This window comes from Protopterus annectens, chromosome 6.part1 (assembly GCF_019279795.1).
Source record: "Protopterus annectens isolate FY-2018-M chromosome 6.part1, PAN1.0, whole genome shotgun sequence".
NCBI classification, from domain to species: Eukaryota; Metazoa; Chordata; order Ceratodontiformes; family Protopteridae; genus Protopterus; species Protopterus annectens.
In genome coordinates this window covers 436,242,876-436,263,154 of record NC_056738.1, presented here as the reverse complement: position 1 = coordinate 436,263,154, position 20,279 = coordinate 436,242,876, and the positions used below count along the sequence as shown (strand labels likewise).

The 20,279-nt window shown below is 40.3% G+C and overlaps 1 protein-coding gene across 4 annotated transcripts in view; it reads left to right on the top strand.

The window, feature by feature from the left end:
* The window catches only part of DNAJB2 (DnaJ heat shock protein family (Hsp40) member B2), a 2,030,098-nt gene that overhangs the window by 1,010,726 nt on the left and 999,093 nt on the right, over window positions 1-20,279 (top strand). For all 4 annotated transcript variants that reach the window (XM_044075865.1, XM_044075867.1, XM_044075866.1 and 1 more), the window contains exons 6-7: window positions 5,420-5,527; window positions 5,685-5,802. In XM_044075865.1, the coding sequence (XP_043931800.1) occupies window positions 5,420-5,527; window positions 5,685-5,802 (226 nt within the window). The remainder of the gene's footprint in view (window positions 1-5,419; window positions 5,528-5,684; window positions 5,803-20,279) is intronic.

Sequence of the window (20,279 nt, the reverse complement as noted above, 5' to 3'; positions counted from 1 at the left end):
CCTTAGAGGGCACCTGGCATCTGGGGCAAGAAAAACTGGGGAAGATGGCGTCGGCTGATGCTTTTATACCCCAGGCGCTATGAAGTCGGGGAAAGGGCGACATCGGCCGACGACGGACCCAGACTTTGGAATCCGGCCGACCGAAGGGCTGCCTGAGGCAGGACAAAACCCATATGTGATGACTGCAGATGCATACCTATCTGACATCTACATTTATGGTAGGTACAAAACTGTACTTTCCCTTGACTGCCAAGCAGAATGATCTTTCTTTGCCAGTACATGACATTCTTATTGCATCTCATAAGTCTTCCACCAAAATTACATATTTCAGCAAGTGGAAAAGATTTACCTTTTGGCTGAAAAAAAAACAGGTAGATCCTTTTTCAGCACCAGTGTCAATAGTACTGGAGTATCTAGCTATCCTATTTCAATCTGGTCTATCTGCCTCTACCATTAGAGTTCATTTGGCTGCAATGTCTAATTTCCATGAGGGTGTCCAAGACTCCTCTCTTATGTCGCACAAATTATGCAAGACTTTCATAAAAGGCGTGAATCATCTAAAACCTCCTTTTAGAGAACCTACTCAACCATGGGACCTGTCATTAGTCCTACAAGCTTTGACAATGCCACCTTTCAAACCAGCTTCTTTTTGTGACCTCAAGTATTTGTCATGGAAAACCTTGTTTTTGGTCGCCATTACTTCTGCCAGACGTATCTCTGAGCTTCAAGCCTTATGCATCAAGAGTCCATATTTGATTTTTCATAGAAATAGAGTGTCATCGAGAACTAATCCTTCCTTTCTGTCAAAAGTGATCTCTGAAATGTCCATTAATCAAACCATTGAATTGCCAGTTTTCTCCCCCAATCATTCAAACAAAGGAGAGTATTGCCTACATACCCTAGAAATTCACAGGCAAATTTGCTTCTACTTGAACAGGATTAAGGCCTCTCGTAAATCAGACCAGTTATTTTTGGCCTATTCTGGACCTAGATTAGGATGTGCTGCTGCTAAGGTCACATTGGCTAAATGGTTGAAAGACTGCGTGACCTTAATTTATAGACGTAATATTCCATTACCTACTACCATAAAGGCTCATTCTACAAGGTCGGTGGCAACTTCTGCTACCTTCCATGCCAGAGCCTCTTTACATGATATTTGTGCAGCTGCAACTTGGGCTGCCCCTCATACCTTCAATCATTACAAATTGGATTTGGCCTCTAGGGGAAGAGCATCTTTTGGTTCTATGATGCTCAGGAATGTCCTTCCATGAAAGCCTCCCAGGATTAAAGGTAGCTGGGGACTCTGTCCCACATGTAAGGAATGAATGAGGATTAACAATATCAGATAAAGAAGTTATGTCTTACCATAACGTTCAATCTGTATTGTTGATTCTCATTCAGTCATTACACCCCTCCCTCCTTCCCCCTCCTGTGGCTTCTAGTGGATCTCACTATCCGGTTCTATTAGGTCATTTGACCAGAGGTAGCCTCTACCTTCTTTTTTCTTGCAAACTCAATCTGAGGTAACAGGGAGAGGGGAATTCTGGGTAAGAGTTTTAGCTCGAGAGTTTGTAGCTGATGTGAGCTTGGAAGATGGCCGGCTCGGTTCCGAGGTCGGAACCAATACCCACACGTAATGACTGAACGAGGATCAGCAATACAGATGGAACGTTATGGTAAGACATAACTTCTTTTTCTTCCTGTGTTATCTGATAGTTAAATAATAAGTCATTCAAAGTGACATCAATATTTCTGTTAGCTATATTAAACTCATTTAGAGAGCTTTCCACATAAGTCTCCATATAGAATCCCCAACATTTTATCTATGTACATTTGTTGGTCCATGACCACCAAACCCCTCCCCCCTTATCAGGCTTCTTAATTCTAATGGATTTATTGGAACAAATACTCTGGAAAAGTCTTGTTTCACACTCTTTTAAATTAAATGTAGTCATTTTGAATTTATTTAACAACATTCTAATATCATTCATACACATATTTTCAAATAAATGAATAGTAGGGTGGGGTGGAGGGTTGAATGTACATGTTCTTGTACAACCCTTAACTGGTTCATAGGTACCATTCTTCTGAAAAAGCTATTTAAATTTAATTTCCTAGTATATATTTTTAAATCTAGGAGATACTTGTCAACATTAACATTTCTTAATGGTACAAAATTCATGCCCTTTTCAAATAGAGGCCCATTCACCAGTAACAGTTTCACTACTGTAATTGTAAATCGTAAAATCATTGTGTTCATTCGTCACAACAGTACACACTTCATGTTCAACATTACTATTTTCAGATACTAGAAACGTCTCTTTGTTCTGCCCCCCTCCCCCTCCCTGAATAACCATTTCTCTGTCCATATTGGTAACCCCCATTCATATTGTTCCAGTCCCTGTTGGCATCCTGTTGCCTCTGGTTGCTGATCCTTTCGGATCTTCTGGGGGGTTCTGCTGCACACCACTACTTGAATTGTTGGTATCATATATGCCCCTATTTTAGGAAGAGGGAAGACACAACCATTCTCATATTCATTTTTGTCCCTAGCAAAAATCTTCTTTTCCCTTATAATATTAATTTGTCTGTCCACATTGACAAATACTGATTGATATTCAACTTGTTTAGTACAAAAGGCTAAATCATTCAAAATGTGTTCAGGTTATTAACAGTCAGTTTAAACTGATTTAGTTTTCTTTCATTGTCTCTTACCAGTGTTTCCAGTAATTCGCAGCCATGTCGGTTAAACAAAATAACAAGTTCCTGGTGTAGTTCTGACCCTTCCACAAGGCCATTAGGGAATTTCCAGCATCTTAAACCCTTAGGTATGTGTTCCCTGGCCAGGTATTCCCAAAAGTAAGCATTTTCAACTTGTGTTTTCTTTAACTTAAAAATTTCAGCTTCTAGAGTCTTTAACTGCTGTTCCACAGTGTCGTAAGAAGGAGCTGGTACAGCATTGCTAAAAGATAGTGCATTTCCTTTGTTCACCCAATCCATAAAGATCGGCGCATGAAAATCGCTCACCAGATTGACTGAACCAGTCTCTCTGATGCTTCTTGTACTACTTGATGTTGAATTTATGTTGTTTTGTGCCTGTCTGTTCCAAACTGGGCTACGTTTTGCAGGGGTGATTAAGGAGGGTGAAATCTGAGACCCTCCAATACCTGAACCACCAGAATCACCACTGTTATTGCTTGAAAGTAGTACAGGGCGGAGTTTGGCTCCAAACCCAATAAGCTGTTGTGTCTGCCCTGTTATTAAGGCTGAAAGGTTCCCAATGGCATGAACCAAATCATTTACAGAACAAGTTGTACCTCCTTCACTTTGCGAGCCGTTTTCCATGACAGGACAAACCAATAACCAAGAAACGAACTAAACTTGAATGAAAAAAAGAAAAAAACGCCACAAATAAAGAAAAATACTCTCTTAATTAGCGCTTCCGTCAGTAGATACACTTGGCTTCATCAAATTACATAAAACATTGACATCACTTCCTTTTAAAAGCCAGGCACCATCACATGACCACAATTAATTTCCTCTACAGGATTCAAATTGTTTTGCAACACTGTTTCTCAAGCTATATTGCCTCTACAGGATTCAGGTTGTATTGCAACACTATGTTTTAAAACTAAATATTGAAATATATGTGAAACTTGATTAAGAAATAATAAAAAAATTGCAAGACAAAACAAACTATAATAGTGTTTGTTCTTCACAGTAACCCATATGTATAAATAAATAGCAAACATCAATCCAGCATACTGTTGATAAACTAAGACAGTATAAAAAGATGTATTATAAACGTACGTTGATCACATTTTCCCCTACTTTCCTTATTTGCTGTGCAAGTTAAAATTGTTTTCATTTATATTCTATACTAATGTTCAGTAGTTCACTAGCGTCCTAATAGGAGCAGATCTGATTATCCAGTTTAACATTAGAAACATTAAGTTCCATTTATTTCAGAGTTTACTTTAGGGTAGACTATTACTCTCCCTGTATTCTTTCTGGAACTTAACAACAAGGGCAAAATAATATTGCGTACTCTGAATGTCCATAGGCAGCTCAGATACTTCTTGGAAAGAACAAAACCTTTCAGGAAAGCTGATCAGGTTTTTGTGTCCTCTGAGGGTAAGAAAAAAGAACAACCAGTATCAAAGCAGACACTTTCCAGATGGTTGTCTCATACAATTTCTGCTATGCTCACTATAACAGTATGATTCCAGGCACGGTTAGGGCTCATTCTACAAGGGCTTTAGCTTCATTTGTGGCTTTTTGGAAAGATTTGACTCCAGAAATATTCTAGAGGCAGCAACTTTGTCCTCTATGCATACTTCCACAAAACATTACAAATTGGAGTCCTTTTCCAGGTACACAACAAGCTTTGCTAGGACCATTTCTCAGGGGCTCCTGGATTCTTAATTTATTTTTCCTTCTCCCTTCTTTGTTTTTAAGCCACTGTAATCTACCTAAATAGCTTAGGCTGTTACAACTGTGATCTAAATGTTGAGCATAATATAGTTTTGTAAGTAAACTTTCCATAACAGTAGATGTTCTAATAGATAACTGTTGCAGTAGCTATCCCCTCCCTCCATCCCCTTGTTTAGATTTTGATGTATTGCCAGGGTTTCTATGTATATAGTAGCATATGTTTTACTATTGCTTTTCATTTCCTAACATTTTTTTCCTTTGAGGGCCTACCTTTCCGAGGCAAGAAAGCTCTGAAGCTTTTGACACCTAAACTACCATTTTTGTGGCTCTGCTTGAGCTCTGGCAGTCAGGGAGCATAGAATGTGCCCTGAAGCCTTGAAAGCTGGCTGTAGGCCATATCTTTGGCATAATGTATCCCAAATAGCTTAAGCTACTGCAGTGGTGATCTATTAGAATGTTTCCTGTTATAGTAAGTTTACTTGCACATCTGTACTATCTCTGACTGTGTATATATGCCTCTCACAAGTAGGGTCCTGTTTTAGGACCCTTTTTTTAAAATCTGTTCAGCCCTTCTTCACACTATAACATAACAATAACAATAACATATAGTAACTGAGTGGCTTAGCTGGTCCTTATTAACACAAAGTGAGGTTAAGACACTGCAGTATAACTGAACTGTGTAGCTGTATTATCTGTTGAACTAGTTAGCTAGTTGAAAGCCATGATGATTAATGCAGCTGTGGTAACAGAAATCAAATCCACTATGAAGCTTTTAGGGAGGTGAAAAACTGAAAATGTTTTAGCGTAACTACCATTTCTGGCTGTATCTGCCTGATACTGTATAAGCTTTGTAGAATTAATGTCTTTTTGCATGTACTTTTTTGTAAGTTCTCTTTCCTTGAGATAGGTATGCAGATTTCCAGTTGTAGGCACGTACTTCAAATGATGTTGGAAATAATTTTTTTTCATTTCTTATTTTCAACAGATGACTTGGACTTCTTCCCAGGTTTGCACCGAGGAGGGAGTGGACATTGGAGAACAGGAGGAGGAGGGGGAGGCTTATTTCCCTCCTTTTCATTCCCAGCAGATGCCGGTACGTGTGAGACAACCAACACAAGAAGAAACAAATCTTGAAATGTGTCAGTTTGAAGTAATCAAATATTTTCAAATTGTAGCAGTGTAGGAAATAAAACAAAATTGTGTAGTGACACATAAGTATGGTTACATTTTATTTCTTTGTTTTAATTTAGATATTACTTCATTTACATCTGCATTTGGTTCTGGTGGAAGTAGTGGTGGTATGGGAAGTTTCCGATCAGTTTCAACATCTACTAAATATATTAATGGAAAGAGGATCACAACAAAAAGGTGAGGAGGATTTTTTTTTTTCTGATGTTGTTGTCAGCTAAGTACGTTCCTTGTGTTATCCGTTCATTTGATAACCAATGTTTTGGAGGGGTGGTCAGAGCTAACATTTGTCTAAGGCACAACTTATCCTCCTTGTGTTAAAGAAATATGCATAGTCAATTAGCTGAGGGTCCTGGCTTGACTGTATTGCAAAGCAGCTTGATAGCAGTGTTTACCAATATAGATGTCTGAAGCCATATTTGGTTCCTTTGAGGACAGTGTTTAGTGTGTACATATATGTATGCATGTGAAAATATATAAATACACACAGACACACACACACACAATGTGTATATGATGTGTGTGTGTATGTAATATGTGTGTGTGTGTTTGTATGTGTGTGTGTGTGTCTATATGTTTATATACAGATAGATAGATATAGCTATGTGAGTTAGACACAGATCCACAAGAGAGAAACTCTGTGAATCCCAAATCATTTTTTATCAAACAAAAAAACAATGAAAAAAAAACAGAAATGTTTCTTTTCTTTTTTTTTTCTTGGAAGCAAGCCCTCTGCACCCCTCTGCAACACCCCACTACTTATATATACCAACTCCAACAATGGGGAAAAGGAAAATTCCCACTGCCCAGTGTACTGCGGCATCCCACAGAGTAATGCCAGAATTCTGCATTCAAACCTCTGTTCAATGGATTATGACTGCATTCAAAACATTCAATATTCTGATTACTTGACTAACTGCCTACCCCCCCCCCCCCACACACACACACATATTTATACATACATATATAAAAGTATGTTGCAGTCCAACAAAATAGTCTTGAGCAGCTCTCCAGGTGTAACCAGGTTTAGTTACAAAGAAATAATCATAACAAATTCCGCATTATAACAAATTATGGGGAATAACAAAAAAGTCAGCATTCAGTTTGCAATCCCCGTTGGGGAAACTTTTTTCTTGCTCCAGACCGATGTCAGAAAAAGTTAATAATTGCATTTCTGGTGGGAAGCAAATACCTTATAAGGACTTTCTTTCTTATTGTATTCCTTGCCTAGGCCCTGACCACGACGTTGCTAGTTGTCGGTTTTGTGCTAGATTTAACCAGCGCACTGTTAAGCGTCGGTACTATTTTGCATTTCACTATTTTGGCATAAGATTTAACTATACAATGTTGTCGGATAGCCATCCGACTACCGGAATTCACAAGAAACGCAAAGAAAAGGACAGGCATCCGAGGTCCAAAACGACGACGAGGCTTCTTCTAAGCCAGTCACCAGTTCTCAGTGAGGTGCCTTTGCAGCCCCTGATGACCGCTACCTTAGACTCGCAGGCCGCTACCGATAAACACGTGGAGTCAATCAGGCCGCTGGAAAGCCAAGGTATTGGACCTTCGGAAACTATTCCCTCAGATGGGTCCGGAGCCGCTGAGCAGGCATCGGCTTCTGAGGGTGTTTTCAGACCTACTCAGTTATATGATAAAACGACTTCAGCTTCAAAGGCAAAGACTGAAACACCTTTAAAGACAAAGAAACAAGTACAACAGCCTCATGGACAGGCCTCCATGCCTAAAAACAGATGCTCAAAATGGTCGAAGACCTAATTACTTTGATCAGGGGTTCCCATCCCCCTCCTGATAAGAGGCCTAGGCAAGAGACAGAATATGAATCCTCAGATCAGGTTTCCATTTCATCTGATTCCTCTTCTGATCAGGAATACTCTCTTCCTCTCTATGAGGATTCTGATGCTGAAAAATCTATCCCTTCAGCCTCTCCTCCTGAGTATTATTCTTTTGGGGAAACTTTATATACCTTGAGGGAGCATGTCCACTGGGAGAGCCAAGATTATTCAGAATCTAAGAAAAGGCTCAGAGACTTCCTTCTACTACACAACACAGGCCCCTAGCTATTCCACCTGTGTTAGATATTGTAGATGTATTTTCAGAGTCCAGTCTGACCTCTGACTCCTTACCTCCAGCTCCGGTTAAGCTGGACAGGTACTACAGTGTTCCTGACTCTCATAAGTTCCTTTTCAAAAACCCTGCTGCTGACCCAGAAACCATCTCTCAGGGTCCCAAAGGGGTCAAGGCTTCCACTGCAAAAAACCCTACTCCCTCTGACAGGGATTCTAGGGCACTGGACAGAGGAGGAAAAAAGATATACACTTCTGCTACCTTGGCTATAAGGGCTTTAAATTGTCAGTTTCATATGCTCTAGTATCAGCAATATATTATGTCACTGCTTAAACAGAAAATGTTGATAAATTCTGAATGTGCAGAAAACAAAGAAATACAGGATTTATTGCATGCAGCTGAACAAGTTGGAAAGCATACTTTGCAATGTGGTTTTGATTCTCTGGAGGCCTCCTGCAGGGCCGCAGTTACGGGTTCTGTCATTAGGAGGCATGCTTGGTTAAAGGAACAAAATCTACCTGATCATGTTAAAGCAAAATTATTAGATGCTCCATTACAGCATGATACTTTGTTTGGTGTTAAAGCAGAAGAGGTGTTAAAGAAAATGGAGGACAAAGCTAAATCTATGCAAACAGTCAAGGATTTCTTACAGGTACAGCCACCAAGATTTAGCAGACACTGGCCTACAAAGAATTGGTCCTTTCCAGTGTCAGACAGGCCACAAAGGGGCAGATACATATGCCCTAGAGGCAGATCCCAGCCCTAAGGTTCGTACAGGTCTAAACAATGGGGTGCTTCTACCTCCAAAACTGGAGAAGACAAATCACAGCCATACAGGAAATAGTCCCAATGACTTCCCTCTGCCTGCGCCAAGCACTTATCTTCTGGCAGCACCTTTAGGGGGAAAACTAGCACTGTTTTTTCAAAACTGGCACATAATAACCCAGGACAAATGGGTCTTAAACATAGTGTCACAAGGCTACAAGTTTCACTTCCATACCCTGCCAAGGGCAAATGGTTGGTCAAACCTGCCAAAACATCAATGGGCAGAGGCACAAAAACAAGTCTCATCCCTCATGGACATGAGGGCCATTCAACAAGTACCAGAGCAAGAACATGGACAAGGATTTTATTCAAGAGGTACCCAGAAAGGACAAAGCCTGGAGACCAATACTGGACCTATCTATTCTAAACACATATCCGGATATTCCAAAATTCAAAATGTTGACTCTACAGCAGCTTCTGCCCATGTTGGGCAAGAAGGCTTGGCTTGTGACTTTAGATCTAAAAGAGGCATACCTGCATGTCCGAATCAGACAAACATGCAGAAGATACCTCAGATTAAAAGCTGGCTCAATGCACTACCAATTCTCTGCACTGCCCTTTGGCTTATCTACTGCGCCCAGGGTCTTCACAAAGTGTCTGGCACCAGTAATTGCATACTGCAGACAAAGAGGAATACAAATATATCCTTACTTAGATGACTGCCTCATTCAAGCAGAGAACAAGGGCATTCTTCTACAGCATCTGGCGTTTGTAAAGAGATTACTACCATGCCTCTAGGGTACACAGTCAACTAACAGAAATCAAAACTAGTACCCTCTCAAGAGATAATATTCCTGGGTGCAAGCTTAAATACAACTGCCCAGATGGCTTATCTCACGCCAGACAAACAAAGACTACCTATTTCAAACTGTTGGCAACAAAGGCCCAGCTATCTGCAAGAATAATTCTGCAGGCTTTGGGCTTCATGGCATCCTGCATTCTACCAATTCCATATGCAAGACTGCATATGAGGAAACTTCAATGGTACCTAAAAAGTGTTTGGACTCAACATTGCCACAGCCTGGAAACAATAATTACTCTTATTCCCTGCCTGCAACAGGAGTTTCGATGGTGGGCGAAGGCCTGTCACCAGAACAATGGACAGCCTTTCACTCTACCCCCAGCCACACAGACATTAACAACAGATGCGTCAGATTATGTCTGGGGAGCCCACATGGCAGGAAGATGTATTCAAGGCACATGGTCCGCAAACCAAATGCATCTGCATATGAGTCAAAAAGAGATGCTAGCTGTTCAAAGTGCCCTGACAGCCTTCAAGGACCTACCACATCCAGTACAACTACTGATAGACAGACAATACCACTGTCATGTGGTATATAAACAAGCAGGGGGGCACTCATTCTTACCCCCTTTGCAGACTAGCCATGAATTTGTGGGACACAGCATTGACTTACCAAGTACATCTGCAGGCACAATTCCTGCCACGAAAAATAAATACTCTGGCAGTTGAACTAAGCAGAAACCTCATGGATCCCCACGAGTGGAAATTGGATCCACAAGTCTTCAGCATGGTAACAAGGAAATGAGGATGCCCGGACATAGATCTATTTGCCTCACCTCACAACTGCCAACTAAAGAGATTCTGCACAAGGACTTATCACAGACAAGCATGGAAAGTGGAGGCCCTATCTTTCAGCTGGAAAAACTTAACAGTATATGCCTTTCCTCCTCTGCCTCTTCTCCCCAAGGTACTCCTAAAGGTCAGACAGGAGAAGCCAAAAATGATACTGATTGCCCCAGACTGGCCACGCCAGTACTGGTATCTAATCCTAAGGAACTTATCTCAAAGCCCAGCCTGGACATTACCTCAAGTGCCTCATCTACTGTCCCAGCAGAACAATCAGATCCTGCACAGTCAACTCAAGACCTTAAATCTGGCAGCATGGCGGACAATGTAGTCTTACAAAGCACACCTCTCACAAAAGTGGTGATGGATGTCATTTTGGAGGCCAGGAGGCCTAGTACTAGAAAATCCTATGCTGGAAAATGGAAGAGATTCTGTGCTTGGAACCAGGCACAAGGAATTGACACAGCTGTACCAAATATTCCTCGGATTTTGCAATACTTGACTGAGATGTTGGACAAAGGTCTATCCTTTTCATCTATAAAAATTCATGCCTCTGCCATTTCAGCTCATTACAATACAGAGCCACCAATCTTTTCTCATCCTTTATTAAGGCAGTACCTCAGAGGGGCCAAAAATTTAAGGCCTCCAAGGAGATCATCAATACCTGCATGAGACCTCAATTATGTCTTGGAAAAACTCACCCTCCCTCCTTTTGAGCCAGCCGCTACAGCTGATATAAAGTTTTTATCTTGGAAAACAGCTCTGCTCCTAGCAATAACTTCTGCAAGACGAGTCTCAGAGCTACAAGCACTCATGGCTGTGGAACCTTTTATCATTTTTTATCCAGACAGGGTTTCTTTGAGGACAAACCCGACATTTATGCCTAAGGTAGTGTCCAGGGTGGTCCTTAACCAAACTATTCATCTGCCTACCTTTTATCCAAACCCACAGAATAAGGGGGAGAGAATTCTGCATTCTTTGGACATACACAGACAGCTACACTTCTATTTGAACAGAACCAAAGCTTTCAGAAAGACAGAGCAGTTACTAGAGGCATTTGATGCAGGATCACAAGGAAAGGTTATCTCAAAGCAGACTTTCAAAGTGGATAGGCCACTGCATTTGTTTCTGCTGTTCACTACATGGCAAGCCAATACCTAAGGGCATTAGGCCACATTCAACCAGAGCAGCAGCCTTCCTCAGGGGAGTACCAACCAAAGACATTTTAGAGGCTGCTACTTGGAGTTCAGTGTACACCTTCACAAAGCACTACCACTTACCACTCTACTCTAAATCCAGGGCAGTTTTTGCCACTGCAGTTCTGCGGGGCCTAATAGCCGCTCCTAATGCTATTTAGCTCCAGCCTCCCAACCTTAGCTTTGGGATTCAACCCAATTGTAATGACTGCAACAGTGAAACACGAAGAACATAGTACAGTTGTGTACACTTACCATAAATGTAGATGTTCGAGTGTATTCACTGTTGCAGTCCAGGTTACCCACCCGCCATCCTCCATTTCTTTGCTGGAACTTATCTGTACTTTTCTATTCTATATAACCTATGTGGTGTATTTGCTTGTAGATGAAGGCAAACTATATACTTTGGTGCATGTATGTTTTATTGACATATTTTTAGCCAGCCCTATTGGGGGCACCTGACATCTGGGGCAAGAAAAACTGAAGAAAATGGCATCTGCTGCATCTTTTATACCCCTGGCGCACTGACGTCAGGGAGGAGGCGACAGCAACCGACACCGGACCTAGACTTTGGAATTCAGGCCGACTGAGGGTAGCCTGCCAGCAGAATAACCCAATTGTAATCACTGCAATAGTGAATACACTCGAACATCTACATTTATCATAAGTGTACACAACTGTACTTTATCATCCACTATTTTTATCACTTTTTAACAGTAGCTTCTGTTCTAGATTGAACTAAAAACTCTACCAGAACAGCCATGCATCCCAAATCTTTGAGAAGTTCTGATACCCTTGATAAGTGTAAGCATGGGCCTGGGAGATTAACCATGTACAGGTTACCTGTGTCCATTAGAGACATGGGAACCTTTCTATTTTTTCTCTGTTTATCCTACGATATCAGTCCCTGGTAGGGAAGACTGTCTCTGACCTGCAGTCCAAATGTTGTCTTGGACTCAGCCAACTATATCACCTTTCTGCCTCTAGTTATTTGATCCCAATACCTTGGTTTTCTCCAGTAAATTCCAGTTCTGTCTTGCTCATTTTCGGTAGCCCTACTTGAAGTTATCCCTATTGGTAAAGTCTCCTTTTTCCATTCTAGTTCTGGTTTAGCTCTCAGAATATTTTCAGCTACTTCATGAGTATAATATTCTGTATTGTTAGTCTTCTTAAGGATCTGCATCCAAAATCCCATTTTCTCCTTATTTCTTGAATGTTCTCCCTGCTTCATCATCCCTTTCCATTTTGAATTATAACCTTTTGCTTGTGTTATGTATAAGAGCCTGAACTGTATATCTGTAAAATATTCCTTCAAGTCACATAATCTTGAGCTATCTTGTTCTGTTGGATCAGCTTATCCCAATTTATTCTTACCCTCCTCCCCTCCCAGATAAATTCCTTCAACTCTTTAACATTGTCCACATCATCTCCTCTGGGTGATAAAAGTATCCCTACCCTCTGTAAAATTAAAAGGACTAAAAACATTTTCACTCATTGTATCTTACTATCCATATCCATAAACAAGTACTTCCAGTTTTCAGTTTTTGTATTATTTTTTAGTCTGTTCCCACATTTACTTAGCTGCCATTACAGAAGTCTTTTTAATCCATACTCCTAAATACTTCTTCCTGATGTGTCCTAGAAATAAGGGTATAAGCTGAACTAATCCGTGTGTAGGTACATAATTTACGGCTATAGCCTTTGTTTTATCTTAAGACTTAAAACTGTCTCAGAATGTTCCACAGCACTGAGATGACCTTTTATGGATTTATTCGGTAAAAAATATCTGCAAGTAAAGCTTACTTTTTTGACTACCTTATAAATGATATCCTTCAGTTTGAGTTCTGTTTTATTTGCCAGTGGCTCTAAACATAATGCAAATGACAAAGGGGAAAGAAGGCAGACACCCCTGCCTGGTTCCTCTGTTCAAATTCAAATTATCAGTGAGGAGCCCTCCCACTTTTATTTTTGCATTCACTTTTTCATATATCCTCCTAATTAACCTTATTGCGTCAGGGAATGCAAGTTCTTCCATTGCCCTACTCATGAAATCCCAGATTACTTTGCTGAATGCTTTCTCTAACATCAAGACCCACCAACAGTAATGGTATATTCCTATATTTTGTTTTCCTGTAGTCATTTTTTTATTAATGTTGTCAAATGTTTGCCTGCCCTCCACAAAATCACACTGTATCTATCAATTCTGGCAACACTTTTGCCGTTCTTTTAGCTAGTGTAGGTATAAACACTTTATAATCATGGTTTAAAATAGCAATGAGTGCATATAAACCTGGGTCTGATGGGTCATTACAGTCTTTAGGTACTACATCCACCACAGCTTTCTTCCAAAGTGTTGGTGCTTCCCCTCTTTTTAAAATACTGTTAAAATCTTCCAGATCTTTATCACTTTCTTCCATCATTCCATCCTAACTTCCAAACTTTCACAGGAATACCATCTGTTCCTGGAGACTTTCCTGAAGATTGATTAATATGCATAATTATTTTTGTCATCCCTCCCTATCTTAACTATTAGTTGCTAAATTTCATCTACCTCTAACCTTGGCATAATTAACTCTTCCATAAAGATTTCCACAATTCTCTACTTTATATAAATTTAATTAAAATCTCTGAAATATCTCTGTTTATTTTTCTTGTTAAAGGCTTCTGAATTTTGGCGACAACCCTTTCTACTTCCTGTTTTTAAGTCATTATGCTAACATTTTTTGTGCTCTTGAGCTGATACGAAAGTTGTTTATAGTTGTGTCTTTCGGCTTTTCCTGGTTAGGGGTCGCCACAGCGGAACTCCGGTCCACTAATGATTGGCAGTAGATTTTTACGTGCCGAATTGCCAGCTCTGACACACAACCTTCAAGGAAGGTATGCCCATTCACGCATGTCTCCACACACAAGACGCTTTAGCTGCGAATAGAACAGGACAACGTTACTAAACTCATGTATATTATTCAGATACTTATTATTTTCTATTTAGCACTCTGAAGTTGCTCCTATACTTCTTCTTCTTTGAGATTCCCCTTATTCTGCAGTACTTAAACATCTGTCAGCCCCTCTAAACAATTCCTATTACTACTTAACCTTATTTTTACCCCACTCACTATTACAAATGACATTTTTTTCTTCATTAACTCTGATAGTTTCCACTACCCATTGCTTAAATTGCACTCTTTTTAACAGGTAGGTGGGGAAGTGCCAGTGTCTCATTTATTACTTCATTGCCCTGCATTTGTATCATATTTTTTATTGGTGCATGATCTGAAGTGTTATTGGAGGTGTATCAGCACTTTCAATTAAATGCATATATTCCTTCAAATCAAATTTCTGTCCAGTCTAACCGAGTTGTTGCCAAGTCTTAGAATAATATGTAAATTATGTCCAAGTTTCTACTACTGAATTCACAGCTTCCATACCAAATGTTTTCATAATTTTTTCATAAATCTACGCTCATATTTTCCATTCTAGTCCCCCCCCCCCCCCGATACATCCTTGCTATTGGTGATCATGTGCCAGTCCCAACATACAAGTTATATTTCCTGTTGAAACCTGACATTTTCCCCCAAAATTGTCTTGAAGTCCATAATAGCAGTGTTCAGTTGAATATAAATACATGCTAGTATAATCCTCCTCCCTTGCCAGTGCACCTTACTACTACAAATATACAGCTATTGTGTTTTATTTTCTCTTCTATCAATATTGAAACCCCTCTAGCAATCAGTATTATTTCCCTTTTCCTTTGTCTCTGGTATTCTTCTACATCCTGAAATCTGTTTTGTCAAATCCACATGTCCATTACTTTCCAAATACGTCTCATGCAGCATTGTTATTTGCACTCTGCATATCTTTCCTTTAAAAAAAACATATTTATTAAATTATCATGTATGACATAGACCATGTTATATTTATATAAATGACAATAAACCATAGCAACACAGTTTCAGTTGCAAACATTATACATTCCAAACTGTGCCAACAGAACTGTAGCTGCAAACATTATACATCACTTTTAACATTTCCAGTCATTGTTAGTCAGCCATTACATAGGTCATTTAGTCCTACCTTCTTTTAAACCTCGTTCCTCCTCTGCATGTATTGATCGCACAGTTCCCATTTTTTCCTGTGTAATTTGCTCCTACCCTTCTCTAAAGATCCCAGTTCCAGTTTTTTTAACTCTGTTACTATCTTCACTTTTTCTAGTAAAGTTGGTTTAGACTTTGATTTCCATTTTCTACTAATTGCTTTTTTTGGCAGCCATCATAATTAGAATCATCAAGGCCTTACTATGTCTAGGCAATTCCAAGTTTGTGTCATAGCTCAAAAAAATAATTTCCCTCGTCACTCCAACTCTATGACCCAGGATCTCCAACATAGCAGTCTGCAGGGAATCTTTAAAAGTCTACCAACTCATTACACTCCCAGAAAATATGTTCCCAGTTATCTCTTTCTGCCTCTTCACACTTCCAACATTTGCTGTTTACCTGAGAAAAATTATTTTAAGTCTGCTTGGGGTATACAAATGCATGTGTAAGCACTTCTAGGCAAAGATCCAAAATATTCTAGATTTTGTTGCATATTTGAGAGACATACCCCCCCCCCCATTGTTTCCTTGTGAATTGGTTGTGTAATCTCTCTTCCCATTCCTTCCTAGCCTCCTCTGAGTAATTCTTATAGTTACCATGCAATATTTTATATGTTGTACTAATTATTCATTTCTTAGTGGCAACATCTGTACTAGATTCTACTAAGAAGTTGGCCTATACTCTGATATCAATCCTTGATATGAAGGCAATCTTTAGCATGCAGTCCAAATAAGTTCTTGGCATCTTCCCATTCTATTACCTTTCCCTGTGTAACTATTTGCTCCCAGTACCCTTGGTTCCTTTGCCAATTTTCTCCAGTATATTCCCACCCCCTCTTGCCTATTGTCTGTATCCCTAATTGCAGTTATCCCTGTTGGCAGAATCTCCCTTCTCCATTCCTGTGTTTTCTTAGTTTTTAGAAGACCTTCTGCTACTTTATGAATATAATATTCTGTATGATTATTGTTCTCCTTAAAGGACTGCATCCAAAATCCCAGTTTCTCCCTCTTACTTTAACCCCCCCCCCCATTTCATCATCATCTCTTTCCACTTTGAATTATAGTTTTCTGCTTGTACTATGTATAGCCTTACTGTGTTGTTCTGAAATAGCCCTTTAACTCTGGTAATTCCAATCTGCCCTGTCCTATTGGAAGAATATGCTTATCCCACTTGACTCTTGCCGTTTCCCCCTCCCAGATAAATTCCTTCAGCTCTTTATTAATTGCTATCTACAACTTTTCCTCTGGTTGATAAAAATATACCTGACCAGTGTACAAGACTAAAGGGATTAAAAACATTTTAACTGTGCTTGTATCTTACTATAATTATCCATATAACAGAGCTTCCATTTTCTCAGTTTTTGCATCATCTTTTCTTTAGTCTCTTCCCAAGTACCCTTAGCTGGCACAATAGTATCAAATTTTAACCTATAACAACATCAACAACAACAACAGCTCCTAAATACTTCTTTTGTATCATGTCCCCATAAATATGGATATTGTTAAACCAATTCATATGTGGGTATGTAATTTATCACTATTGCTTTTGTTTTAGCTTCATTAATTTTGTATCCCATAAAGGTTTGAAACTGTCTCAGCATGTTCTACAACACTGTAATGTCCCTTTCTGGTTTTGTTAGGTATAAAATAATGTTATCTGCAAACAGAGACAGCTTTTCTTGACTGTCATACCAATTATATCCTCGAATTTCTGAGTCTCTTATTTTCTTTTCCAGTGGTTCTAAATATAATGCAAATAACAAATGGGAGAGAGGACACCCCTGCCTGTTTCCTGTGCTCAAGCAGAAATTATCAGAGAGGACCCCACCCACTTTAATTTTCACCTCCGATCCTTCATATAGCTTCCTAATCAACCTTATAATTTTATCAGGGAATGCAAATGCTTCCATTGCTCTGCTCATAAAATCTTAGTCACTTTTTTCTTGCAAAGCCTTATTTCACAAATATAGTTGCTACCTTATAGTCTTCCATTTTTTCAGTAATTTTGATGTTGCTGGTCTTCCTGTTCATCTCCATCTCCCAGTACCAGACTGTAGTTCAAGTCCAAAGTACTTCCGGTTCTTCTGGTCAACTTCTGTGCTTTTTTTCTTTGGAACATTGGAAAAGGTTTCACTGGTAAAATCTCACTATGTTTTTGCTTTGTTGTTGGAAGAAGGAGTTGCTGATCCCCTTCTGTTTGATGGTTCATTTTTTGTTGGATAAACTGAATTTCCTCCTTAGCCTGTTTTGCATCCAAAGATGTCCTTCCTCCAGGAAAAAAATATTCTGAAGACAATTGGATGTAGCAGCTTGAATCTCACACCTGCTTCTCAACATTCCCTGATTACTGGCATAAATTTGTTTCTCTTCTGCTTGGTATACCACATATTCTTTCCAGAAGCACTGTGCTGTCTCCGATATTTAATACTTTTCCCTTCTGCCACAGTTTTGTCAGGATCAATTCTTTTTGCTAGTATGCTTGCATCTTTACTAATGCATGTCTTGGCTGCTTTCTTATGGTCAGATTTGGAGCATAAATTCATGCCATTTCAGTTGACAAATCTTGCTGTGGAATACCAGTCCAGTTGCTTATTTGTACTTTCATAAAATTAGCACTGCCTGATGTTCTTCAGGTTTCACTGTTGCAGTCATCACACTTGGGTTATCCTGCCAGGGGTAGCCCTCAGTCATCCCGAATACTAGAGGCTTAGTATTTCTACGTTGGTTGCTGTCACTTCAGGACTGACGTCAGGTCGTCAGAGGTATAAAAACAGGCAGCTGACACCATTACATCAGTCTTTCTTGCAGAGGAGCCCGAAGCAGAAGCAGTTCGCACAAGTGCCGGTCGGCCGCAACCTGAGTTTTCATTTCCAAAACTGAATCATCTTGAAGTCTTCTAAAGCTAATTACCCCATTGGGGATCCTTTTTTCTTGCTCTAACCAATGTCAGAAAAAGTTAACAATTGTCTCGCCTGTGGAAAGCAAATACCACACTGAGATTTCCATTCTTACTACGTCACCTGTTTAGGCCCAGATCAGGATGTACCTCACTGTTGGTTTTGTGGTTTGTTCAGCACCCAAACTATTCATCGTCAGGCCCTTATTGTAGCTAAATACTTTCGTTCTCGATCTCTGTATTGAGAAATAGCTTTGGTAAGCCATCCGACTACCGATCTTCTGAAAAAAACGTAAGGATAAAGACAGAGACAGACTGCACAGGTCCAACACTGCCAACGACGCTTCCTTTAAGCTAGTCGCCAGTTCGCCGGTACTCAGTGAAGCACTTTTCCACCTCCTGATGCCCGCCTCGATGGATTTGCAGGCCGCTACCGAGACCCGTTCGGAGTACATTATGCTGCGAGACTCTTCTTTAATTACGGAACCTGCGGATGTCTCTACCTTGGATGGGTCCAAAGCAGCTGTGCAGGCACCGGCTTCTGAGGAAGTTCTTTGCACTACTCAATTTCAACACAAACTGAGGACTTCTTTCATGTCTTCAGTTCTTTCTAAAACTACCGAGTTTCTAAGGCCAAGAGTACAAGCTACGCCTAAAAAACCAACGACCCAAACTCAAGCGCCTGCTTCCTTTCCACAATCTCAGATGCTTAAAATGGCAAAAGACCTGATCATGCTGATTAGGGGAAGCCAGCCTTCCCCTGCTAAAAGAGAGACTTGTCCCCAGCAGCTTTATCTGACCAAGAGTCCGACGACTCTGAGGTTTCTGAATATGAAGACATGCCCTTATCTGCCTATGACGATTCAGATGCAGAGGAATCCATTTCTTCTGCCTCCCCTCCAGATGATTTTTCTTTTGGTGAAACCCAACGTACTTTGAGAGAGCATTTCCATTGGGAATGCCAGGATTATCCTGAGTCCAAAAAAGACTCAGTATTTTTAGATTTACCACAGCACAGACCGTTAGCAATCTCTCCTGTTATGGATGTTGTGGATGATGTCTTTACGGAATCCAGTCTTGATACTTTGCCCCCTGAGCCAAGGAAACCTGGCAGTTACTACAGAGTCCCTGACTCTCACAAATTTCTCTTCAAAAATCCTACTGCTGACCCAGAGGTCATCTCCCAAGGACCTAAAGGAATAAAAGCAACTACAGCTAAGAATCCCACCCCCTCGGACAGGGATTCCCGTGCTTTAGACAGATGGGGTAAAAAAGTATACACCTCTGCAATTCCCGCCATTAGAGCATTGAATTGTCAGTTTCACATGCTGAAATACCAGCAACATACTATGGAACTTATTAAGCAAAAATTATCTACCTTTCCTGACTGCGCAGAAAATAAGTAATTACAGGAGCTTATGCATTCTGCAAGCCAAGTCAGCAAGCATACCCTGCAATGTGGGTTTGACGCTCTAGAAGCATCTTGCAGGGCAGCAGTCACTGGCTCTGTACTTAGAAGGTATGCCTGGCTTAAGGAACAGATCTTGCCAGACCATGTCAAATCAAATTATTGGATGCTCCTCTGAACAAGGACAGTCTGTTTGGCACCAAAGCAGAAGAGGTTTTAAAAAAGATGGAAGAAAAGGCTAAGTATATGCAGGCAGTCAAAGATTTTTTGCAAGTGCAGCCTTCAAGATTCAGTAGACATTGCCCTTCAAAACATTGGTCCTTTCCAGCCCCTCAAGGCCATCTCAAACTAGACCCAGGGGAAACAGACCCCCCAGAGTACAGTCTCAGGGTATGCAGAGATCTAAGCAATGGAGTACCTCCACCTCTAAAGCAGGGAGTGCTAAGCCACCCCCTTACAGAAAGATTTCACAATGACTTCTCAACTCCACTCCTCACCTCTGCCCAATTGCTCGTGCCCTAGGAGGAAAACTTGCCCACCATGCAAAAAACTGGACCTCCATCACCAAC